The sequence below is a fragment of the Myxine glutinosa genome, chromosome 9 (assembly GCF_964187855.1).
Source record: "Myxine glutinosa chromosome 9, kmMyxGlut1.1, whole genome shotgun sequence".
NCBI classification, from domain to species: Eukaryota; Metazoa; Chordata; class Myxini; order Myxiniformes; family Myxinidae; genus Myxine; species Myxine glutinosa.
The window spans coordinates 112,532,788-112,560,227 of NC_136269.1; the positions used below are offsets into that span (position 1 = coordinate 112,532,788).

Here is a 27,440-nt window from a genome sequence, read left to right on the forward strand (position 1 = left end):
AGTGAGTTTGCAGTATTACAGATATGATTTTAACCCTACGTCAAGTCCAGGAAAAGGCAAAACATGCATTTGATTGTTTTTGTAGACTTCTCAAAGACCTTCGCCTCTATTTACCGTGAGGTCTTATGGAAGGTCTTGGAGAAGTTTGGGTGCCCTCCATAGCTCATGACAGTGATATGAAAGTTCCACGAAGGCATGCATGTGCATGTAGCGACACCAGGTTCAACATCCTTTCCCTTCCTGGTATCCAGTGGTGTGAAGCAGGGCTGTTCTTGCCCTAACTCTGTTTACCATATTCCTCTCGGCAGTCCTCAAAATATTTTCCAAGGATGTTGTTGATTGTGTGTACATTAGTGATTAGAACTAGATGTGAGGGCCAACTTTTCAAGCGACAATGTCTGCAAGAAAAATCAAAGACAACTACATTGTGTGTTCGTGAAACTCTTTACGCGGATGACACAGCATTGGTAGCTCATTCAGAGGTTGCCACCCAGTGCCTGATCACCAAGTTTGCAGAAGTAAGCACTGGCTTTGGTCTCTCCATCAATACCACAAAGACTGAAATAATACCACAGCCACAGGCTGCATGCAAGCAAATAAATAAATAAATAAACAAATAAATAAATAATAAACAAACAAACAATCAATCCCCCTTTTTGCTGTGTTTCACCTTCGATCCAGTTTGTTCACCCCCTGTGTCTTCCTACCCCTGGTCTTACTGTCTTTTTCCTCCTCACCCATTCTTCCTCCAAGTCTCTCTCTGCCCTACTGTTGGTGTTTTTCCCAACTTTCCATGACATTCTTTCTGTTCTGTCCTAGCAATTCCACAAGCTTCGATTTTGTTTACAAAAAGAGTAATAATAAGAGCTATGGTAGTACTGTACTGGATATACATTATTAAAAGTAAAAGCATTATTCCAAAATGCAGTCAAACTTTCCACCAACGAAAAGAGGCCCACATGATCAGGGTCACACGACAATACAAATTGCTCAATAAAGTGTGTACCAACAATTTAGCAAAACTCTGAGGTTAACATAAGTTAAAGTAGAGGGCATGTAGATCAAGGAAAGCGAAAAGAAGATGTAAAACGTACATTTTTTTTCAAGCTTGAAGGAGGTGTGATATTGCAGGAAGTGAGGCATTTGCACGTCGAGTTTCAGCTTATTTGGATATAATACGTTGTGCCAAACACAACCACTGATTTCAAATCCTGTTTCTTGTATGTATTCTTTGCACTCTTCCCATGATCTATTTTCACCTTTCTTCCACCTGTGGGTAAAAAAAAAAGAAAAAAAAAAAGTATGACATCCATCGCGTCATCACGATTCATCCACATGTACACCAACTATTGCACTCATATGGGTATGCCAGCTTCTCTTATTACCAAACCTGCTCCCCTCCCTCTCACCCCCTCATGTTGTCATGTTGAGAAAGAACCTTCATAACAATGTACCCTTCCACTAAATCCACCATTCACAGCTTCTCTCAAATTGCACCACTTTGACAACCACTCTTGCAACCTCAAATGGTATAAATGGTAAACCAGCCTACCAAATCATGCTCATGCCTCCAGTGCTACATCCTGAAAGATCCATATATTTTCCATAGACCAATTAGATTCATGAAAGTTTACCTGTACATAACTTTGCTGGGAAAGTAAGAGGTGTTTGCTTTCACAGCTGAAGGCCATGTGCAGATTAGCCTTGTGGTATCACTGAACTTGCAGGTGACATTAAGTTCTGGACCTGAAAGGTAAACAACAAACAGTGAAAAGGGAAGCTGTTAGAGGAAACAAATGGATACCTTCCGCTTCCAGTAGGCTGCACTCTGCCCATACAGCACACAAATCTCTGAGTTTCGACAGACTTGGAAATAATAAATCGTATTTTTGATAGTTTTTGATCTGATATTTGACCCAAAGAATGTCTCAAAAATAAGTGACCCATATTTGGCAAGCCATATGTAAACTAGAACAGTACTCGGTCGAGCCCATACCTCCACCAGACTGAACACTTTACGTTTTGTATCTCAAAACGATCTAATCAGCTCGTTATTGGAAACCAAGATCGAATCAGCTCGTTATTTGAAAACCAAGATCTAATCAGCTCGTTATTGTCACCTAATCAACTCTTCCACCAAGTTTTGTCATATCTCGTCCATAACTTTTTGAGATATCGTGCTATATATAGGTTTTTGGCCCTGTATCTCAATGGTGCAAAATTACTTTAAAATTCCAGTATCCAGATCCGGATCTTCACCAAAATATAAACATTTCGTCCTTGTCACGCACCCAACCTGTCAACCAAGTTTCGGCCTAATCCATCCACAAATTTTTGAGATATCGTGTTCACAAACAAACAGACAGGGCTGAAAACATAACCTCCACCCACCTTCGGGTGTGCAGGTAAAAATGCTAAACATGCTGGTGAGTGTAAAGAACAAGATAAATGTTTTTCAGTGTGAAGAAAAACACGATACGTTTTATCAACGCAATGTTGACAAAGGTGTGCTAACTGCTGCGTGAAGCAAGGTGAAGCTGATCCTTGCTGGTGCATACATATGAGGAACAAATAAGGCTTTAATGCCCAAAATATCAGCTTCACTTTGATTCCAACGACTGGTTAGCATAACTTTGTTACCTTTCGGTTGATGAAGCATTATCTTACTATAATTCACCAAATGTCCGTCCGTTTGTCCTTTCGAAGGTACCGCAAAAACGGCTTAACCGACCGCAACGATATTTTGGGTGGGTATTCCTAGGACCCCCTAGAGTAAAATAGGCTATATTGTTTTTCCAAGTTTTCCAGATTTTCCAAACACGATGGAATGATATTTACCGATATGAACAGTGATGTGGCTTTTGTTGAAATTCTACGTACCAGGAGAGAGTAGGTCGACTCCTGACGAACTCTTCTATATCTATCTATAATTCCAGTAATCTCTGTGTGTATGTATGTATGTATGTATGTATGTATGTTTGTCTGTGACCGCTGTTTCTCGACAACCACGGGTCCGATATACTTTAAACTTGCCAGGTATATTGCTGGGGACCCGAGGATGTGCCTTTTCAAGGTTTCATATTAATCGGACAAGTAGTTACCGAGCTATGTCCAAAAAACGATTCAACCAATCAGAGAGCAGCGAGTTATCACGTGTGCCGAACGTGGCGAACAGACTCTGCCTCGGACGGCACATTTGAGAGCGTATTCATTTATTTCACGTTGGCAAACTATGTTGGCGTTCAACTATGTTTTAAAACTAATTAAAACTAATTTGCGATTCTTTCGCTTTCCTGCGCGTTTGTGCACGCTATGGCGATTTCTTTACCAAACTCCGCAAGCCGTTCGCTTTGGACCAAACCATTTCATGTAAATAGAGGGGGGGGGGGGGGGGATATAATTTTAGATATAGATATAGTACGGGCATGCCCTAGTATATATAAAGCAGTAAAGTATGTTTGTTTGTTTGTCCTCTTATAACTCGAGAACTACTCATCGCAGAGAAAAACCAAAGGCATATTCGGAATCAGTACGTCTCAGAGCAACTACAGCACACCTTAAATTTTAAAAAACTTCGGGTTTTAAAATTAGCGTATTAGCGCAGAAGCGCTAGCAGAAGAGGGAGGGAATCGAAGGGAGGGAGCATAGCGCTCCCTCTAGCGCTTCGCAGCGCCAGCGCTTCTGTTAGCGTAATGGTGCACAGGCGGTTCTCACTCTTGCGCATGCGCAAATGCGCTGTTCCGATGCTTCATGTTCCTGCAAAGACTTTGGCGCATGCGCAAATGACGACACATGGGCCACTGTATGTTCGTTTAATACGTACGCGCTTTGATGGGCGGGGCGTATGGCGTTCATGAAATGGTCGAATGCAGAAGTGCTTGAAGCCGTTGCGAGCGACTCGCACGATCTCTTGTCATGGTTCTCAAGATTATCACAGAGATGTGCAGCTTCCAGCATTACGAGATATGATCGAGACCTAACTTTTGAGACCAGTCCCAGCCTTCTAGGCCCCGTGGTTGGTTCAGACGACCCCGACAAAGGACGTGTTGGATTTTATCGGGAGCCGATTCGAGCGCTGACGTGCCGGCGAACAAAACCAGTCATATCTTTTTAACGCGTGGTTCGATTTTTACAAAATAAACTTTTTCTTGAAGGGCTGAACCGTGCGCTCACAACGATACCGAGTTTGACCCTGGGAGAGCCGTTTTGCGCCGGCAAAGGCGCCTTGTTTTCCGTGATGACCATGTCGTGCTGCATAGATTACCATAAATTATAATATATTACCATAGATTACCATAAAGTTCCGTGACGTCATGGCTCACTTAATTGCAATTATCTCTGGGATTCCTTGGCCGAATCGTACCAACTTCTATATATATAAAGTAGAGTTGGCCTCTATCTATGATCTCTAAGATCTCGAGAACCCGTGGACGGATTTGCGAGCGGAAAGTACTGTTCGACTCGGGATGGTCCCAGGAATGTCACGGAGACATAAACATTTAAAAAATTTCGGGTTTTAAAATTAGCGTATTATTAGCACTAGCAGAAGAGAGAGGGATTCGAAGGGAGGGAGCGCAGCGCTTCTAGCGCTTCTGACTACAGCACACCTTCTATATATATAAAGTAGAGTTGGCCTCTATCTATGATCTCTAAGATCTCGAGAACCCGTGGACGGATTTGCGAGCGGAAAGTACTGTTCGACTCGGGATGGTCCCAGGAATGTCACGGAGACATAAACATTTAAAAAATTTCGGGTTTTAAAATTAGCGTATTATTAGCACTAGCAGAAGAGAGAGGGATTCGAAGGGAGGGAGCGCAGCGCTTCTAGCGCTTCTGACTACAGCACACCTTAAAATTAAAAAAAACTTCGGGTCTACAATCTCTAAGATCTCGAGAACCCGTGGACGGATTTGCGAGCGGAAAGTACTGTTCGACTCGGGATGGTCCCAGGAATGTCACGGAGACATAAACATTTTAAAAATTTCGGGTTTTAAAATTAGCGTAGCAGAAGCATTGCCGGCGCAGAAGCGGCAGAAGAGAGAGGGATTCGAAGGGAGGGAGCGCAGCGCTTCTAGCGCTTCTGACTACAGCACACCTTAAAATTAAAAAAACTTCGGGTTTTAAAATTAGTGTGTTACGCGTAATTAGCGCTAGCAGAAGAGGGAGGGAATCTAAGGGAGGGAGCGCAGTGCTCCCTCCAGCGCTTCTGTTAGCGTAATTAGCGTATTTCGGAACGTTAATTTTTCAACTTCATTATTCGGAATCAGTACGTCCCAGAGAACCTTCGTAACGTTAATTTTTCAACTTCATCCGATTGACATGGGACCAACGGCATGTGACAAAGAGTGAAACATACAGGCTACATTTATTTGACGACAATGAGTTCCGACTTCCGACCTCGGTGGGATGACAGGCTGAGTCAACCCCCCTGGTGTGAAGGGGGAGGAGGAGGGGAGGGGGAAGAGAAGGGGAGGGGAACGAGGGGGAAGGGGATGGGAGGGGGGGAGGGGAGGGGGAAGGGGGAGGGGAGGGGGGGAGGGGAAAGGGGGGGAGGGGGAGGGGAGGGGCCCTTCTTCCCCTGGGCACCCCCGCACCCTTCCCTCCCCCCTTCCCCTCCCCCCTCCCCCCCTTCCCCCTCCCCCCCCATTCCCCTCCCCCCCATTCCCCTCCCCTCCTCTTCCCCCTCCCCTCCTCCTCCCCCGCTTCCCCCTCCCCCCTCCCCCCCCGTTCCCCTCCCCTCCTCTTCCCCCTCCCCTCCTCCTCCCACTCCCGTGCAAAGCCGGGTACCTCTGCTAGTCTATATATATAAAGCAGTAAAGTATGTTTGTTTGTCCTCTTATAACTCGAGAACTACTCATCGCAGAGAAAAACCAAAGGCATATTCGGAATCAGTACGTCTCAGAACAACTACAGCACACCTTAAATTTAAAAAAAAACTTCGGGTTTTAAAATTAGCGTATTAGCGCAGAAACGCTAGCAGAAGAGGGAGGGAATCGAAGGGAGGGAGCGCAGTGCTACCTCTAGCGCTTCGCAGCGCCAGCGTTTCTGTTAGCGTATTTCGGAACGTTAATTTTTCAACTTCATTATTCGGAATCAGTACGTCCCAGAGAAACTTCGTAATGTTACGGATTTATGTGGATTTATGTGAATTACTATTCAGGTAATTCAGGCTTATCAATGTGTAGTCGAGTAACGGTTGTTGTGATTAAAGGGTCAGGAGCCCTTCTGGGAAAAAGGAGACCGGAAACGGAAGAAGAAAAGACACGAGGTCCGGGAGAAGCAGGGATCTTCCTCTTCCTCGCCGAGCTCTGAGGTGAGGGTATCGATATTGAGCAGCGTCTGACGCTGCGTTGGAAAGCCCGTCTGGCGAGGGGAGTTACCTGCACGGGGTAATTACCCCTTGACACATCAAGTTGCCGTGGGTTCGTGCACGGAACCAAGCGTCCTACACAGTTCGCCTCACCATCTACAAGGACGCGTACGGGTCGCACCTTGGGCCTCGCGCGCTGGACAAGCCGCGCGTTGCTTTGCCCGCTTTGCTTGGCAAGGAGGTGTGCGCTGCAACCGTTGTTCCCGGTACGTGACGTGCACGTTTGGGAGCACGTCAGCCAGGGGTTCGTTCAACCGCCCGTGTGCGTAGAAGCCGACCTTCATCTTGGTCAGGAGGGGCCCAGAGACATTGTGAGGGACAGAGACCAAAGGGGTCGTGAGTACCCAAGGGGTCGGGAGTGGGGAAAGGGGACACACATATATAAGATGGCCATCTTAATAATATTGATGATTGATTGTTGATGGTTGATGGTTGTTGATGGTTGTTGATTGTTGATTGCTCGGGGAAAATATTATTGGTTATTCCGGATCCTTGGTGTGGGGTTTCTTATTGACTGGAATTCATGTTGATTGCGTTACGAAAGCGTATAAATCCTTGATCTTTCTGGCGGAGTTCCTCTCACGGTCCGGGGGTCACCAAGACCAGGTAGTTACCGGGAGGACCACGTAACAGTAATGTTAATTTTTCAACTTCATCCGATTGACATGGGACCAACGGCATGTGACAGAGAGTGAAACATACATGCTACATTTATTTGACGACAATGAGTTCCGACTTCCGGGTTCGTGCCGCCAACCCTGTTAGGCGCCTCTTGCGGCACACAGGGAATTACCAGTGAACTGGTACTCAATTTGCCGACCTCGGTAGGATGACAGGCTGAGTCAACCCCCCTGGTGTTAAGGGGGAGGAGGAGAGGAGGGGAACGGGGGGGAGGGGGAGGGGGGAGGGGCCCTTCTTCCCCCGGGCACCCCCGCACCCTCCCCTCCCCCCTTCCCCTCCCCCCCTCCCCCTCCCCCCTGTTCCCCTCCCCTCCTCTTCCCCCTCCCCTCCTCCTCCCCCGCCCGGCAATGCCGGGTACTTCTGCTAGTCCTATATAAACGTGCGGCTCCGAAGTAACACGGCAGCGTGTGCAAAGTGACTGAGAAACATGTGTCGCGGCCGCTTCCGTGTTACAGATTCGGCGCACACTCTTCACACATAAATGTGCGACTGAGAAAAACGTGTAGCGGCCGCTTCCGTTTTGCAGAATTCAATCTTTTTTCAAAATGGGCGCCATGTACTGTTTAGATTTTGATGATTTGCGTGTGATATGATTCAACGGATGTTTATATGAATCGTTTAAAAATAAAAAAAAGCCTTCAATTTCTGATATTTTGCCTTTTCATTTGGGCTTCCCAATTGAAGCCCCGCCCATGGGGCGGGTACCGTTTCTAGTGGTTAGAATTGCAGCCCACCTACAGATATCAGGAAGTCACAAGACTTCCTTTGGAGGGATGGCACAGTCCTTCACTCCATAGGTTTAATACAAAATTAATCCTCAAATAAATCCACCAATATTAGGGTGAGCAGGTCTGAAGGGAAAAATATGGGACGCGGGAGATTCCAATGATTCTGAAAGCTCCCTTTATCTTATGTTTTATGTATCAGTTTGTCTTTTTGTGATTAATGTTAGGTCTTACACGAGCTTCGATCTTGTATACAAACCCCCCCCCTCCCCCCCTCAAAAAAATGTTATGTCGGTGGGGTAAAGGAATATCTAGAGTCAAGTAGATCTGCATAGGTAGGTATCCGACTGTCGCGATAGGGAATCAACCCTGTAATACGTTCTGTGTTTTTAGGCGGTTTGTCGGGATAAGAGTATACCTGTGAACATACAAGGATGTTCGGGTGTTAAATAGTGTAGGGAATAAGATAACACCCCTTGTGTGTCAGACCTGGTAATCATTCCTTTGTCCCTTATGACAACGCACTCATATAAACACTTAGATAGGTCCTTTAGTGCACACATTAATTAATTCCCCTCCCTTACCACAACGACTTTGCAAGAAAACAGGCAGGAAGCCAGATTGGGGCACTGCCGGATGGCCGCCGCCAGCCACCACTCCGGCTGGCCGAGCAACATCGCGTGACACGAGCTATAACCACGCCACAGGGAACGGGTGATTGGTTGGCACGAAAGGCGTGAACCTCCAGCCAATCGGGGCGGGAGGTGCGAAGACGCACTTGAGGGGGAGGTGCTTCATTGCAGTGAAGGCGCTGGAAGGTTTGGTGAACGGCGGGAAGCTACGAGGCACTGATTGGGGGCGCGCCAAGACCGACGTCACAGGCCAGGTTATAAAAGGGGGGCGCTGGACGACTTTCCCTTTCTCTTGGCCCTGGGTTTTGATGGTGCAGTCGCGTTCCTCTCTCTTGGTTTCTGCTCCTCTTGGCGCTGTTCTCTCTCTCATAGCACCCTCTCTTCGCAGAGGACCTCGTGTTGGAAATCGACCCTTGGTGCTTTTGGTGCTGTGAGCGAACGGACCTCGTGTGCAACCGACAAGGGGTTTGGAGCGAGGCGTGCCGTGGAGCGGATGAGGCTGGGGTGAGTGGGGCCTGGCGGAGCGCGTGGGCGAAGTGGACGAAGGGTTTCTTCGCGCCAGAGCTTGGAGCCGCGTGTGGGCAAGACAACGACCAGATAAGGACGCACCACATTTCCATTACACGACGAGACATTTCTTTTCGTAATTCATTTGCCCCTGTCTCGTTTCTGAAGTGAGATGTGTGGGATCCCAATTTAGGACCGTATTTATTTACCGTCGCGTTCTTTGTTCTCGGGTTCCGTTGAATAAACCTGTTCTTTTTGTACATTTTACACTGCATTTTTGTTCGAGTTCATTCCCTCAATAGGTAAGCCCTCCCGCCTCTTCCTCTTTTCTTTTTCTTCCGCGGTTGATAGCAAAATCCGGTTTGGTCGTCGCCTCCGTTAAATCCGTTCGGTCTTCCGCGGTCGTTGGTATTAACCGGAGGGATTCGCACGACAATAATAATAAAAAAATAACAACAACAAAAGGCAAACAGAACAATTGAATTAAAATCTGTTCACACCATAGCAGTTTAGCAGAAAGTACTCAAAAGTATGCATATGACAAAAATAAAACGTTTAATTTTAAAATGCATTTCATGATGTCTTACCTGAAGTAGGTTTCAACGCGAGACTCCAAGCCCCGTAGCCGTTCTTGTCACAGCATCCGCACAAACCGATACCGATCTGATGCTGCTTGAAGCAAGTCAAATTAACCACTGGTCGCACAGCAATCTTGAAAGGAGTCTTGAGGGTGATTTGAATCCTGGACGTATTGTGTTGGCGGAGCTGGAGGGTCAGCATATTCAAAGGGAGGGGTCATGAGAGCTTGTTCCATTAAGGGCAATCCGTATGGAATTTTTTGGGTGATGAAATAAGTAAAAATGGTGAATAACGCAGGTTGGAATTCGCGAGGTATACCGCAGGGCATTTGGAATGGTATACCAATGAGATCAATGGTAAATCATAATGAAATCACAAGGGATGTTTTTTTATGCCTCCGCCGACGAAGTCGTTTTCAGGTTGTCCGTCCGTCTGTCCGTCCGTCCGTGATAGGTTTTCGTTACTGCGATAACTTGAGAACGGCTGACGGGATCTTAGTCAAACTTGGTGCAGATATGTATAATGAGGTAAAGATGAACTGGTTAGATTTTGGGGTCACGAGGTCAAAGGTCAGAGGTCATGTTAGGTTAAAAAAAATCCTGTTACCGCGATAACTTGTGAACCAGTGATGGGATTCTGATCAGATTTGGTACAATTATGTAGAATTATGTAAAAATGAACTGATTGGATTTTGGGGCCAATAGGTCAAATGTCAAAGTCTGTTATAGGTCTATAACTTGAGAACAGCTGAAGTGATAAAATTCAAACTTGGTACAGATATGTATAATGATGTAAAGATTAACTGATTAAATGTTGGGGTCCTGAGGTCAGAGGTCATGTCAGGTAAAAATGTTATAACTTGAGAACAGCTGAATGGATTTAAATCAAACTTGGTGCAAGTAATGTAATGATGTAATAATGTGGGCGGAGGCATATCGGTCGACGTCGTGACGTCGAAGAGTGTCGTTCTAGTTTTTTTTAATACTACCAAGTCAAGGGGGGTCAAGTTTTGTGTTGCCATAGCCTAGTAGTGTGCAACGTTTCATGCCTTTATTATCGAGGGCACAATTATTTCACATTTCTGCTGTATGAGTTAAAAACGTTTCCACTACTGGGGGTTCACACACTTCGCCATACACTCAAACATTGTACAATATATTTGAATTATCTTATGTAAAGCTTTTAGGATTTGAATTGAACATCGCAGTCACTCGTTTCGAGTTTGGAGAGTGAGCGATACTAATTCAACTCCTTTAACGGCCGCAATCATTCCCAACTTCTTGTAGGATCGGCCAGGGAAGGTTTTGATCCAAGTCTTTCGATAACCCACATATTCTTTGTTGGAGACACTATTGGATATTCCATGTCCATCAGCCAGTGCTGGTGGATGGGAAACACAGCTTAACAGCGATTGAATTAAGCGGTACACTTTGCAATGCAATGCCCTGTCTTTAGAGCATCAATCCAATCGTCTTGTCAGGTCGGGAATCGAACCCATGCCAGACAGATAAACTACAAGTGAACTATGTGAAGTGAAGTTTCGCATGATTTTTTGATCCAAATGTACATCTATTAAAATAAGTGTCCAGTTCAAAGTGGATTTTTACAGGAAATACAAGAAAAACATTTTTCAACATCATTACAAATGTTTTACAGCAGGAATGTGCTTTCATCCAATTTTTTGCTGCAGTGGCTTGCAACCGTGGGCTGGCAGGATGGCTGAGAGGTATGCACAAGCACCTCTTGCCTCTGGACAAATTCCAAATTCCTGCTTTAATCTGCACACGCGTGACTGCATGAGCAGCTCAGCCACAATCATACCAGTGATGCAACTACCAGCCACAGACTGCACGTTGAATGAATGAATGAATGAATATATATATATATACTGTATATGTATATTTATATATACAACCGAAAAACATGGTCCGTGAAGCCGTACGTCCGTCTGTCCGGGAAGCCGTGAAGCTGTGATTATGGGTCTATGAATTAAGTACAGTTTAAACGCAGGTTGCATCCTGTCTATTAATTATGTACGTCGATTAATTACGTATTGTTTGAATATATGTTTTTTTTTGGGGGGGGGGGGGGTTTGTATACAAGATCGAGGCTCATGTAAGAGCTAACATTAATCACAAAAAAAATAAAAATAAACGGACACACAAAACACAATAAATGGAGCAGGAGACGAGATGGGGAGAGAGAGGGAAGCACACAAGTACAACAGCAGAGAACAGGGACATCGGGAGATCTGTGGGAGGGAGAGGGCTTGGGGAGGGAGAGGGCTCAGTGAGGCAGAGGGCTTGGGGGGGGGGGGTGGAGGCATGGGAAGGGAGGTAGGTGGAAGAGGTAAAAAACACATGGACACTGCTAGGACTTCCAGGAGAGAAGTCGGTATTTCAAAAAAGTGGATCTGGGTGGAATTAACGGGGGTAGAAAAGATCAAGGTTTTGGATGTGGGAACGTAAGAGATGGGGGTGAACAGCTGTTTCAAAGACGTGGAGGGAGGAGTGGGATTGAAGAGAGTGAAGGAGTTTGTTCCAGAGGTGGGAGAAAAGGGGAATGAAAGAGTGAAGGTGAACAGAGAGTCTTGATTTTGGCAATTTCACCAGAAGAGGGTTGCTGGCAGATCTTGTGCGACCTGCAGGAATATTTGGGGGACAGAGCACAGATAGAGCTGGGGGAGCTAGGCCAGATAGGAGTCGGTAGAAGACAGAAAGACCACCTACCTGCCTGGGTAAGTGAGTGAAAGGCCTTCACAATCAGCTTCATCGCGGGAGATTCCAATGATTCTGAAAGCTTTGGTTTCAACAGCGTGAAGCCGAGCTAGGTGTGAGGGAGGAGTACCAGCCCAGAGGGGAGAGCAGTAATCCATTGAGCTGCGGATGAAAGCCTTGTATGTGGTGAGGAGCTCAGGTGTGCCAAGGAAGGACTTCGCACGACGGAGGATGCCCAGTCGGCGACTGGCTTTGGAGGCCAGCATGGAAATGTGGTTTTCCCAGGAAAGATCATGGCAGATAGTGAGACCCAAAAGCTTGAGCGACAGAACTTCTTGGAGAGGATTGTTGAGAACGTAGATGGGAGGCTTGTCCAGTCGGTCTTTTCAGAGAGACATAGTAAGAGTGTGAGATTTGTCAAGATTGAAAGACATGTTCCACTTGTTTATGTAGACCTGGACAAAATCACAGACTGGTCAGAGTGAGGAGGCTGCAGACTCCCGATCTGAGGGATGAGGTATGGAGCGGCAGAGAGTGGAGTCATCAGCAAAGAGATGGAGAGGATTTTCCAGAGAGTCGGAGAGCTCATTGACGATGACCAGAAAAAGCACAGGGCCAGAACACTGCCTTGGGGAACTCCAGCCTGAACAGGAAGGGGAGATGAGAGAAATACATTCAGGGCCACACGTTGCCTACGACCAGAGAGGAAGTCCGCAAGCCATGCATGGAGATTTCCATGGATACCATAGGAGGAGAGTTTGGTGAGCAGAGCGGGGTGCCAGACCGTATCGAAGGCACGTGATATGTCAAGGGAGACGGCTCTGATTTCCTGTTTGGCATTGAGGACCTCCATCCATTGTTGAGACAGCAGAAGCAGCATGTCCAGAGTAGAGTGACCTGGTCTGAAACCAAATTGATAATCAGAGATCAAGCCTTTGGAGAAGAGGAAGGATTTGATATCCGAAGCAATGATGGATTCCATGACTTTGCTGATAATTGGGAGCAGGCTAATTGGTCTGTAGTTGCAAGGATCTGTTTTTGCACCTTTCTTGTGTAAAGCAGTAATGTTTGCTGATTTCCAAGCTGATGGCAGATGACCTTGAGCAAAAGAGAGGGTGAAGATAACAGAGAGATTGCGAGATAGAGTGGCAGAGCAGGATTTTAGGACCCATGGGCTGATGCCGTCTGGTCCAGTTGCAGAATCAGTCGAGGTTTGACACAGAAACTTCTCCACCTTGTCAGGAGAGGGGAACACAGAGTCCAGGAGCAGCTGAGTTCGACTGGGAAAGGTGGGTACATAGAGAGACGTGTTTGGGACACAAGATTTTGAGGTAAGCACAGAGTTGAGGCATTCGGCTTTGTCACGTGCGTTGTCAGCTGTGTAGCCATTTGAGGTCAGGAAGGGAATGGAGGAGGAACAAACACCAGAAACAGATGTTATGCGCCATCGATGGATTTGTGCTATCGACCGATCGCACTGCGCTATCAATGGATCCATCGTTCGCGCATGCATCAGTCGTTGTCGCAGGCATCGTTCGATCGCGCATAACAGTCCCACTCTTGGCATTCGTCACTTTCGATCATTAATTTGCCCTCATCTGAGCAGCGGTATAATTTCTCGCCCTTACCTTTTAATTTAAATTTGCTTTTTGTCACGAATGTAAAGTCATATAAAAATTGGTTTAAGGAAGTAGCATATTAAAAAGACATTTTTATATAGAAACTATTATAAAATAATAAGAACGTTGAAAGGCATATTAAATGAAGAAACAGAGTTTCGCTTTGGTTTTTACCAACGTTTCCGAGCCGATTTTAACATCCGTGCCCCGAATCCCCAATGTGATCGCCAAGGTATTTCTCCGGGTACAGTGCGGTATTTCCATGTTTTCCCATGTATTACTTCAGCTCGTGATTGTGGTTGACTGATTTGTTTTCCATATACAATAAATTTGTTCCTTCCCTTCCTCATGTGAGGAAAGTTACACATTATGAATATTATCTTATTGAAGAACGAGTTTCCAAAGGGAAGGAACAATTAGTTGTATATGGAATTTATCTGTATGTTTTTATATTTATTTATACTAGCCACAGTACCCGCCCTATGGGCGGGGCTTCAATTGGGAGGCCCAAATGAAAAGGCAAAATATCAGAAATTGAAGGTTTTTTTAATTTTAAACGATTCATATAAACATCCGTTGAATCATATCACACGCAAATCATCAAAATCTAAACAGTATCTTTAGAATTTCAATAAAACCCTCATCACTGTTCATATCGGTAAATATTATTCCATCGTGTTTCAAATCGTGATCGATACACTATGATCGTGATGATCGTGATGATCGTGATCGTGAATCGTGTCGATAATCGTGTTCACAATCGCTATGTCGTATGTACTCCCGATATGTGTACTAAATTACCGATACGTGTAACTGTACCAAATCAACAGTTAAAAGGATTTTGAGCCGATAGCTGTTACGGCCTTGGCAAGATCGATGGAGACAGCGATCTGTTAACGATCGATGAAGACATGTTGCTTTCCCATGTGCCGCACAAACGGCTGTACCGATCGCGCGGCACCCAGGAAAGCAACATCGTCACAATTGGAACAATGAACGTCATGCGAACGCTAATGTTATGCGGGAGTCCAAACCTGAGAATGCTGGAGACCAAACCTGAAATTGGGAAAACTAAATGGCCTATTTTACTCCTGGAGATCCCAGAATTATCCACCCAAAATATCTTTGCGATCGGTTCAGCAGTTTTTACGGTACCTTTGAACAGACAGACAGACGGACGGACATTTGGTGAATTATAGTAAGATATGTATTTGTTTATATATGTATTTATTTATATATGAATTTATTTATATATGTATTTATTTAAATATGTATTTATGTAAAAATGTATTTGTTTATTTATATTTGTATTTATTTATATATTTATACATATATATATATTTTTTTTTTTAAGAAACGAAGTAAATTCCTGTGTGGGGCTCATGTGAAAAAATTCTGACTCAACCCGGGAATTGAACCCAGGAACTCATCATCACTTACGCGGTGACAGCCCACTGAGCTATTGAGTCTCCGGGATATCCTCAGAGATTTCTCACAGTAACAATGCGTGCTGTACGCTTGTATTCTGTATCTGGAAATTCGGCTGAAGTTCACAGAAAACTTGTCAAAGAATGTGGCGCCGACGCAATTGACAGAAGAACCATCGCCAGAATAAACAAGCAGTTTGATGAAACCGGCAGCATTCTTCCAAAACAGTCACCAGGTAGGCCTCATACTGTTTGAACTGAGGAAAGCAGCACGGTCATTCAACAACAACTCGACAGTAACACACCATTATCAACTCGTCGTTTATCGAACGTCACCAACATAAGCCGATCATCTATTCGAAGAATACTAAAAGTCCTTAATGCGAAACCATTCATACCCAGATTAATTCACCAACTATCTGAGGATGATTTTGACAGGTGCGTTGAGGCATATGAGACATTGCTTGGGTTAATGGATATGGACAATGATTTGCAGAACAGGATCTTGTAGTCAGATGAATCCAAGTTTACTTTATCTGGTTCTGCGAATCGTCATAACAGCGTGATATGGGCAGGAGACAACCCACGATTTACTGTTGAGCACAACGTCCAGTATCAAGCTAGTCTGTCCGCCTGGGCAGGCATTTCTTCTGTAGGCATTGTTGGACCAATATTTTTCGAAGAAAATGTGAATGCTGCAAATTACCTTCTAATGTTGGAGCATAGTGGGGCAGATGGGCAAACCAATTGTGCATTTTATGACTAAAGCATGATAGTTTCAGCATGTAATCTACATACCCCAAGGTTTTATTTCAGATGTGGAGGCAATTTGTATCTGACCTCTGGTGACCTTGAGAGGTCATTGACCTCAGACTTCGCATTTTTCCAGTTTTTGCCCCGTCACTCTTCATTATAATCACATATATCTTTGCCAAAATTGCATTTTTGTTCTGATAAAGATGCTTACCTACCCTACCAAGTATTTGTGTTTATTTCCAGGTGTGAAGAATGCCTTAAAACTGCCCCTCTGTTGAGATCAAATGAATTATTAATGAAATTTCACTCATTAAACATGTTTGCATTTCCTATTGCTGCATAAATATTGATAAAGACTTGTTAAATATACAATAACAATGTGGTGTGTGGTATATTCTGGTCATGAAATGCACAATACCTCCATATATGAGCTTATCAGCCCCACTAGCAGCATGTATTTCCACTCAATGATGGCCAAATGTGGTTAATGCATGATGGTGCGCCTGCTCATTTTGCTGCCAGTGTATGCCAGCCCCTTGATTTGAACTTTACAGACAAATGGATTGGTCGTCATGGTCCGGTTGAATGGCCGCCACGGTGTTGTGATTTCTTCCTTTGGGGTTTCCTCAAACATAAAGTGTATGCAAGGAATCCTACGACCCTTAGAGACTTGAAACAACTCATCCGTAATGAGACTGCTGCCTTAACGACTGAAACATGCAGAACTGTGTGTCAGAGTGCAGTTTGAACACTTGAACAGATTTGTTTCATGTATATTAGACTGATTAGACTGTTTAACGAGTAATCATGTTTTGTTTTGCACCAAAGAACAATAATAAACATCGTTGTTTGTTGCAGGTTGAGATGCAAGAATGCAAGAAGATGAAGACAAAGTTTGTTGCAAGAGAGAGGAAGACAAATGATGAATTGCGAAAAATGATGGGAATAGAGCCTGTGATTGATGTTGTGAAGAGAAACAGGTTGAGATGGTTTGGTCATGTGTTGAGGAAGGATGAAAGTGACTGGTTGAGAAGAGTGATGGAAATGAATGTAGAAGGAAGTAGAGGACGGGGAAGACCGAGAAAGACTTGGCTAAAGATGGTGGAAGAAGAAATGCGGGCAAGGGGGTTAACAAGGAGAGTTGCAGAAAATAGGGCAAGATGGAGAAGATTGTCATGGGGACCGCAAGGCTAACCCCCGCTCCAGCAGGGAAAATGGCCTTAAAATGCATGTTGTTGTTGTTGTTGTTTGTTGCAGGTGTCATTCTTCAAAATGTGCCCATGGTTTCTGGACCACCCTATATATGTATAGGGTGGTCCAGTAATATATATATATATATATATATATATATATATATATATATATATATATATATATATATATATATATATATATATATATATATATACACACATATATATAAATACATATATATATATACTGTATATATATACTGTATATATATATATATATATATATATACTGTATATATATACTGTATATATATATATATATATATATATATATATATATACATATATATATATACTGTATATATATACTGTATATATATATATACAGTGGAACCTTGACTTACGAGTGCCCCAACTTACGAGTTTTTCGAGATACGAGCCGTTGCTCGGGCGGTTTATTGCTTTGAGATGCGAGCCGAGATCCGAGTTACGAGCTTTCGCCACCCGGTCACGTGGTTATCTTGCCGTTCAAGTACAGTATCTCTGTCGTATAGCGCTGCATTTTAGTTTTCGCATTTCGGTTATTTTGAGTTTACGCCGCCAGGTGGGTTCCGGTCACGTGGTTATCTTGCCGTGCACGTACAGTATCTCTGTCGTATAGCGCTGCATTTTAGTTTTCGCATTTCGGTTATTTTGAGTTTATGCCGCCAGGTGGGTTCCGGTCACGTGGTTATCTTGCCGTGCACGTACAGTATCTCTGTCGTATAGCGCTGCATTTTAGTTTTCGCATTTCGGTTATTTTGAGTTTACGCCGCCAGGTGAGTTCCGGTCACGTGGTTATCTTGCCATGCACGTACAGTATCTCTGTCGTATAGCGCTGCATTTTAGTTTTCGCATTTCGGTTATTTTGAGTTTACGCTGCCAGGTGGGTTCCGGTCACGTGGTTATCTTGCCGTGCACGTACAGTATCTCTGTCGTATAGCGCTGCATTTTAGTTTTCGCATTTCGGTTATTTTGAGTTTACGCCGCCAGGTGGGTTCCGGTCACGTGGTTATCTTGCCGTGCACGTACAGTATCTCTGTCGTATAGCGCTGCATTTTTGTTTTCGCATTTTGGTTATTTTGGAAAATTTCATGTTCATGTCGAACATTTCATGTTCATGTTCATGTTTTCATGTTCATGCCATGCCAGGCCACAACTTGTTCAGAGTGCCGGCGATAGCTCGCCTTCTCTTTGTGGAAAACACGGTGAGATCCTTAACATCCAACAACTAATGGGACGCAAACGGGGCGCCCAGTTTAGCGGTACACACATTGATGAATCACCCTGCCTGTGAAACACCGACATGACAGGTTATAGCTGGGTCGGGATTCAAACCCAGGCTGGACAGTTTAGACTTTAGAGTCAAGTGTGCGTACCTCCAGTCCAGGCCATCCTGCCAACTTGTATGCTGCATACAGGTGAAATATAAAGCGCGAGATATTTTTATATATACTGTATATTTAAAAAAAAATTGGTGTGGTTTTTTGGGGGCTGGAACGGATTAATAGCATTTCAATGCATTTCAATGGGGAAATTTGATTTGAGATACGAGCAATTTGAGTTACGAGCTCGGTCACAGAACGAATTAAACTCGTAAGTCAAGGTTCCACTGTATATGTATATATATATATATATATATATATATATATATATATATATATATATATATATATATATATATATATATATATACATACATACACTGTTGGCCATAAAGATGGAATAAAATATTTTTGACATGATTCCACAGTTTCTTTGGTATTTGACAGTCTACGTGTAAACAAAAGGGTAATTGAGTGATTACATAACGTTTCCCCATTACACAGGTGATATGATAACATTGAAAAAATGTGTATTACGTAATAATTTTTTTTGTTAGGGACTATAAAAGCCCATGCATGTGATATTCTGTCCCTTTCCCTGATTCAACACTGTGTTAAACGAGGCTGGGTTTTTTTCGAGTTCCTTGTACCGTTTGCAAGAAAAATCGGTAGAGACGTTCCCTGGGCTATGCCTGGTCCAACGGAACCAGCAATACGCGAGAGAGTGGTAGCACTGCGGCAGGAGGGCTACAAACAGAGTGATATCGCAGATGTCGTCAGGATATCACAGAGTACAGTCTGTAAGATCCTGAAACGTCAACGTGAGGCGGAATGTGCGGCCGCGGAAACCTCCAGGACGTCCAAGATTAACCACGAGACGAGATGATCGCCAACTGTTGAATCTCTGCCGCAGAAACCGGAAAATGCCGACGAGTCGTCTTCGTCGCTTGTGAAGGAGACATCATGGGATCCACGTTTTCCGCTCAACCGTTAATCGGAGATTGCTCCAACATGGTTACCGAGCACGACGGTTGACTAAATGTCCACGCCTGGCTGTTCGTCACAGAGTTGCTCGTCTTCGCTGGGCTAGGGAGCACAGAAGGCTTCATCCTGGACACTGGCGACATGTCTTCACGGACGAGAGCCGCTACATCCTTGACCGTACAGATGGGAGACAACGAGTTCGTCAATTACCCGGGGAGAACCTTCGTGATGACTGCATCCATGAGACGACTCAAGGTGGTGGCGGCTCAGTGATGATATGGGCCGGCATCCATTATGGAGGGAAAACACCACTGGTGGTTCCGGACGGAAACGTCAACGCTGTCGTGTACCGGGATATCTTGGTGTACCACTGCCTTCCACATGCAAGACGAGTGTATGGACACAATTTCCGACTGCAGGACGACAACGCTAGACCGCACAGGGCCGCTGCAGTAAGGGAATTCCTTGAGGCAGAGGGCGTGGAGCAGTTGCCATGGCCAGCTTGCTCGCCGGATATGAACCCCATAGAGCATGCATGGGATGCCCTAAGCCGAGCCATCAACGACAGAGATGTTATTCCTCAAACTTTGCAGGAGTTGACCGACGCTCTGAGGGAAGAATGGGATGCTATGCCTGTTGACGTCGTCAACAAGCTAGTGGACAGCATGCCACGACGTCTGCACGCCCTGATTCGTGCCAGGGGTGGACATACCCGCTATTAGTGACTGAGTAACAACAAGGACTCTACTGTGATGCAAATTGATCCATGAAATCACCCCAAAAAATGTTATCTGGAAAACTGACAGAGATTAAAAAGAAATGTGTCATGATCCTTAATTTACTGTCTATTGTCGTCATTGTCGTTTTACGCTCAAGACACCAACCGATTAGGACTGATAATAATTAATAAAAATCACTGTCAAATGTGCGTAAGAGACAGAATAATAAAGAAAAGTGGTTATATGCACCATAAATGCCAATGGTAATTTAGATTGAAATAATGATGCTATGAAAATTTGTTGAAAAAAAAAATTCCATCTTTAGGCAAGATAAAAAAAATGAGTTGGTGATCGTCCCCGCCCGACCCTACGAAACACACCCGACCCGAAACTTTTTTTATTTTTTATTTTGAAAAAAATCATTCAAAAACGATCTTTTCAGTCAAATTTGGCGCCGTTCTGCACCGCATGCGCAGTGCGTGCTGCGCAGAGCCTCGCAAGTGCCTCAGGCAACTTCACCCATTTTACGTTAGCCATTCATGGCGGCTATTGTGTGAGATTTTTCCCGCTGAAATCTGTATCGATTCGTGATAGAATCGGCTTGAAATGCCTATTGTGATCGCATCAATAGCCCGTGAGGGCTCTTCCAAGACGGTGAAGGACTGGTTTGCGTGCAATATCGAGTTGGATGTTACAATCTCGGACTTCTATGCAGAGTTCTCAGACGGCAAGTATGATGGGGATAGGGAGCCATTGCCTGACGATACACGCGGTACTTTTGTCAAAGTATTCGCCGGCCCCAGTAAAACTGACGTGACGAAAGTTTCACCAGCTTGCAAAGTTTCTGATGTGACAAAGACTCTTGGCTCATTTCTCAAATTTGTGTTGGCTGCAGACACGGCCACGGATCACAGGATGGAACCCGATAGTCGACCAACTGTTTTTAATGTCCTCATGAATGCTGCCCGTGATGATGCTTTTTGTACTTGGGTGCCAAGGTGCCAAGGGCATGGTGTTTATCTGTTTTTCCGATGTCATGGTGTATATACATGTACAGGTGTCTTGCCCTTTCACTACCAAGCTCAGCTAGGACATTCAACATCATCCAAAATCACACAAACACTGTGTTTCATAGAGATTTGGGCAATGTCTGTAAATCTGTGAGATGAATGAAGAAATTAAATCATTTTGAGGAGAAAGGAGTCTTTATTTCATATTTTTCCATGTCAACAAAACTCAATGGAAAGTAGGAAAAAAAACAAAAAAAAAAAACCTCCCTCCCTACCCGAACTTTTGAGAAAAAAGGACGATCACCAACTCATTTTTTTTATCTTGCCTAATATGGCCAACCCTGTATATATATATTGTCGTGCAGCCGCCTCTGAAAAATCAGGCGGTCACGGAAGCAGATCGCGAAGGCTTTAGCCCCTGAGGCGAAAACTCAATGGCGGACTCCAAAAACAAAAACCTACACCAAAGTGAGCGGGATGGAGGGGGGGGGGGGGGGGGGGGGCGGCGCAAGAGCCATGCAGTCTTACCTGTTCTCGGGGCATCTCCAATGCTGCTGCAAATTAAACAAGCATTACGCCTAGGTCCCCCGTCGGGAAAGTGATGTGAGTTGACAAAGTGGGAGACGCAGAAAACATGCTATGATATGATATTTCGCTCACAAGGTTCAGACATAGATGGAGGCGGCCATCTTGGATTTTGACGTGCCGACCCAATTTTCAATAGCGTTCTTTCTTATGCCTAGATACACCCACACACCAGATTAGAAGTTGGTACTTCGCTTATTTTTCAAGATATTCATCTCACAAGGTTCAGACATACATGGCGGCGGCCATCTTGGATTTTGACCTGGCGACCCAATTTTCAATAGCGTTCTTCCTGATGCCGAGATACACCCACACACCAAATTAGAAGTTGGTACTTCGCTTATTTTTCAAGATATTCATCTCACAAGGTTCAGACATACATGGCGGCGGCCATCTTGGATTTTGACGTGGCGACCCAATTTTAAACAGCGTTCTTGCTTGTGCCTAGATACACCCACACACCAAATTAGAAGTTGGTACTTCGCTTATTTTTCAAGATATTCATTTCACAAGGTTCTTAGACATACATGGCGGCGGCCATCTTGGATTTAGACGTGGGTTGCACCCACACACCAAATTCGAATGCGGCCCTTCGCTTACGCCCACACGCACACACACACGGACGGAGGGGAAAGCCATAGTCCCCCTTTCACTACGCTGTGCGACGGGGGACAATACATCACACGGAAAACTGCGTTCAAGTATACACAAAGAATTAAGTTAAGCACCCCCCCGTTTTTTTACAACCTCGCACATTACAAGTTTGTTGTCGTCAAAACAGTGTAATATACCCATGATATTGCTATATTTTCTGGAGAAGTGATATTATGGTCACATAAAAACATAACAATCATGCCGTTTTCAATATTTTATTCTGAATAATTTAAGGTGAAATTTTTTGGGAATTTTAGGCATATTTTCACCTCAATTTAAGTATGGAGCTATAGGTCCATCACGGACAGTGTGGATGACGTTTATGTTTTCTAACGTACAGTCATTGTTCTGAGAAGACCTCTAGCGATCTTTGCGTCAATAACGTGTGTAGGACCCACGTGATCGGATCACTGACTCAACCCTACGTCTCATAGACCCTGTAAGCCGTCGTATGCGTTGCTGTGGCAGGTTGTTCCATTCCCGATGTAATGCACGTTCCAATTCATCCAGATTGGCTATTGGAGGGACCATCTTCGCAATTTGTCGTCCCAACATGTCCCAAACGTGCTCGAGGGGGTTCAACCTGCCACAGCAACGCATACGACGGCTTACAGGGTCTATGAGACGTAGGGTTGAGTCAGTGATCCGATCACGTGGGTCCTACACACGTTATTGACGCAAAGATCGCTAGAGGTCTTCTCAGAACAATGACTGTACGTTAGAAAACATAAACGTCATCCACACTGTCCGTGATGGACCTATAGCTCCATACTTAAATTGAGGTGAAAATATGCCTAAAATTCCCAAAAAATTTCACCTTAAATTATTCAGAATAAAATATTGAAAACGGCATGATTGTTATGATTTTATGTGACCATAATATCACTTCTCCAGAAAATATAGCAATATCATGGGTATAGTACACTGTTTTGACGACAACAAACTTGTAATGTGCGAGGTTGTAAAAAAACGGGGGGGGGTGCTTAACTTAATTCTTTGTGTATATATACAGAAAATAATACAAGGGTTTATTGTAATAGGAATCAGGACAGGGAAACGCGACGATAAATCTAATTCCTAAATTGGGATCCCACACACCGACTTCAGAAACGAACAAGGGAAACTGAATTAATAAAAAGAAACGTCGTGCACTGTAAAATGTTCTGTGGGTGCGGCCTTATCTTGTCTGTCGTCTTGTATTGTCTGCCGTCCAAACACGGCTCCGTTCCGCCCCACTCGCGCGCCGCCAGGCCTCGCTCCAAGCTCCAATCGATCGCACACCACGAGGTCCCTCGCTCCGAAAGCACCGCTCCAAGCACCACACAGATTGCGAGCCAAGACCACCAGGACCTCTCAAGACCAAGGGGAAAAGCAGAGAGAGCACAAGACAACCAGGAAGGACGTGCGCAAGAGAGTTCGAGCTGCCAGAGGAACCTGCGCAAGCAAGAAGAGCCGGATGTGCAAGACCCGCAAGGGGGAAAATGTCGTTCGGCACGCCCCTATATAACCTTGCGGCGGTGACGTCAGCCTTGGCGCGCCACCCAATCATTGCCCTCCACTGAATCACAGGCCTGTAGCGTGGTCATGGCTCGTGGCACTCGATGTGGCTAGGCCTGCCAGAGGTGTAGCTGGCGGCGGCCATCATCGGCGTTGTCCTGGCCTGGTTTCATTGCCTGTTCCTTCCGAAGTCACTGTCAGGGAAGGGAATTATTTAATGTTGTACTAAGGGCCTGTCTAAGTGTTTATGTTGGTGTGCATTGCCATAAGGGACGAAGGTTTGACTGCCAGATTTGACACACAGAGGCTGTTATCTTAATCCCTACACTATCTAACACTCAAACATCCTGGTATGTTCACAAGCAGATATCTTACCTGACAAACCGGACTAACAGAACTTATTACAGGTAGATTCCCTATCGCGACAGACGAAGCATGTTACCTATTCAGATCTACCTGGCTCTAGATATTCCTTTATCCCACCAGACATAACACAGCCCCCCCCCCCCCCCCCCCCCCGGAACCGTAGCTCCTGCTAGGTTCACTGTAGGCGCTACCATTCCAGTCTTACCACTTACTGTCACACACTTAATTAACCTATGAAATAAATCAGGAGGGCTGTGGGAAGTGAGTTGGACTTCCTACCTATACTCCTTAACATGCTAATCCCCTTAACAATCATGCAAGTATGTATATTTCAAATATTCATTGTTCCTGCGGAGGGAGGAAACAAACAACACTCAAAAACTAACTTCACCACAAACCTATCCTTAACCAAAAATTCAAAACTCTAATAACATTTATACAACCCCGGTCTACAGACCGCGTCCGCCGGTGGATGCCACAAGATACAACCTTACCTGCGGGGCCATCCCAATGCACCCCTAAATTTCCGCGGGCCCTGTCCAGGTGTTACAGGTGAGTGACATGGCTCGGTGGATTTCGCCCACATTCATGTAACACAAACCCCTAACCACTCATGCTCATTCCAAAAATCATCACACAAAATCATTACAAGAACTTATTTCACCCCCCTGCAGGACCATGGCATTGATGTCATATACATGTGTGCATTCCTCAACTAGGCAGAGGGGAGGTACCGCACAAGTAAGATGGTGGGGGCGCTTCAAGCTGTGGTGCCCGCAGTCCCAAAACAAGTCAACCGACTTACAAGTTCATTGCCCCGTGACAGCCCAACAGCTCTTTCTGCCGTTACCCCGCCGGTGAGGGTCTCCACACACCAGGCTCCGTTGCCTCCTGCTGCTGCGCAGCTCCACGGGTCGCCGGGGGTCTCCTTTACCCCAGGGCGCCCAACCAGACCCTCCACCGACGAGCTCCAATTTCCAGATACCACCGGCTGCCAGGGGTAATTGCCGCAGAGGGGGGCCGCAGGCATCGCTTCTCAGAGCCTGATCTGTACCTGCGGACACACACCTTCCCCACCCACAAGACCCCAAAACACATTTCCTCCCCCGCTGCCATTCAATTTTCCAGCACAATTCCAGAGAAGATGGTTCAAAAGGTGTTGCAAAAAGTTGCCATGGCCTGCTACATTTAAATCTCCCAGTTCACATTTCAAATCATTACATTTCCACAAGCGCATTTCAAAACTCACCAACCATCACTCATCCTTTTCCTCCAACCTCACGACCACATCGAAACACATCACATAAACACACGCCACCCACAAGACTCCGTGGCACCCGTTCCATCCCCTCACCGACCATGTCATCACTCTCACCCGCCTCCCAACTCCAAATTACATGTCTCCAATTTAAATAGCAAGTCCGGGAGTCTGGGACAGTACATTTCAAAACACTCACCTCAAGTGCAGGTAGTTGCAGGTGGCTCAGACCCAAAGTGCCATCCACCCTTCAAAATCCCAAAATTTCACATTGGACCAATCAAATTTTCCAAATTTCACTTTTGTCCCCACTATGCTGGCAGACATGTGGATCCACATCCAACGGTGATGATCACAACACAACTACATGTGGCTACGACAGCTCCGCACAACTGCCGTGCAAGGGTCATCGGGACAAGGTGAGCAGTCAAAATGCCAACATGGCCCATGAGTATCCATAAGGGTGCGACCCACCATCCATCCTTCAGCTCCCCTGCGAGGAACACAGCTGCACCAGCCCCAGCTGGCCAATATGGTGAGCACCTGCTGCCAAAAACACCACCGCACGCACAACCTCGGCCTTGGGGGAGATGGTCGCAGTGCGTGGCATTCCCCTCACGTCACCTACGCCGCCCTTGTCCCCCAGTCCACAGAACTGCAGCCCCCCAGTGCTCACCCACACTTGACCACACCAAGGTCCAGTCAACAGACATGCTCCACCAGGAGACCCACCCAGAAGACATGGTCCACACACCTTGGACACCAAGGCACCACGTTGACCCCCAGACCCCCAACTCCATCCCCATGATCCCGCGTCCCAAATATCGGCACAGTCGCCCCCGCAACCAGTTGAAAGCTGTGTCCTGCTACCCTGTCAATTTTATCACACCCTCAAACACTTTGGTCTAACACACCTGGATCAATAATTGCGTCACTATACAGTGTCCACCATTTCTCCACAAAATTCACCCTTAAATTTACATCTAACCCTCAGATTACCCATGCCAAACATTTTTCTCATTTTACTAAACTCACCAAAGAAAGATGCTTTGCTATACACATGCCAGCCGAGCATGGCTCATATGCTCGGCACGTTACCAATTCCCGATTCTCACCCACATGGCTCTCTTCCCAAACCGAGAGTCCATAAATCATAATGGAACATCTGTGGAAGGTCACTCTCACACCATCACGTTCCACAGATGCCCCAATGGTTGTCCGGTAGGCTATCTCCATCCCTGTCCATTCGGTTTGACCCGCGTCCATAGCCCAGCACAGCATGTCAGGTCACCACATGCTGGCTGTTCCAGAGTCTCAGGGAGAGGGTGTCGGGCCGCATGCCTGGGTGGTCACCACATCAGGCCCAAATTGGCCGTCCGCTGTGCCACCACCAAAGCGCGACGCACAACACCTCCCCCTAGTGGTCCTCCATATCTGCCATCCCAAGCTTGAGAAACCACCTCGGACCCCATGGAGGTCTTAACCCCCACCAGGGTCCGGTGACCCTGTCGGCCTGAGCCACCCGCTCGGACAGCGCCCCGATGGACAAGGGACACCACACCCCACCAGACCCCCCGTGGGGCCCAGGTAGTACCTCGACACCCAAGGCTGGACTCCACGTCCAAATCTCACCAGCACAACCCCCCAGCTGGTTGGCATCCCCAAATTTTGAAAGGGGCAAATTTTGCCCGAGGCCATCACCAATGACCTGCCTTTGTCCAAATCCCACAGCCCGGGGACCAACTCTCCCCAAGGCTGTGCCAAATCAAATTCCCATTTAATCATCAATTTATTTCT

General features: G+C 45.6%; 2 protein-coding genes across 7 annotated transcripts in view; one reads left to right on the forward strand and one right to left on the reverse strand.

Annotated features, from left to right (window-relative positions):
- Positions 1 to 17,282, forward strand: part of LOC137416535 (E3 ubiquitin-protein ligase rnf168-like) — a 132,419-nt gene extending 115,137 nt beyond the window's left edge. The window contains exon 7 of the mRNA XM_068102149.2: positions 16,872 to 17,282. Within this exon, the coding sequence (XP_067958250.1) occupies positions 16,872 to 17,207 (336 nt within the window). The 3' untranslated portion in view covers positions 17,208 to 17,282. The remainder of the gene's footprint in view (positions 1 to 16,871) is intronic.
- LOC137416536 (uncharacterized) overlaps positions 1 to 27,440 on the reverse strand; it is a 78,010-nt gene that overhangs the window by 27,000 nt on the left and 23,570 nt on the right. For all 6 annotated transcript variants that reach the window (XR_013624597.1, XR_013624596.1, XM_068102153.2 and 3 more), the window contains 3 exons: positions 9,503 to 9,680; positions 1,635 to 1,746; positions 1,095 to 1,270 (listed from right to left, as the gene is read on the reverse strand). Coding sequence is in view for 4 of the 6 variants with exons in the window: in XM_068102153.2 (XP_067958254.2) it covers positions 1,095 to 1,270; positions 1,635 to 1,746; positions 9,503 to 9,680 (466 nt within the window). In the remaining 2 variants the exon portion in view is untranslated. The remainder of the gene's footprint in view (positions 1 to 1,094; positions 1,271 to 1,634; positions 1,747 to 9,502; positions 9,681 to 27,440) is intronic.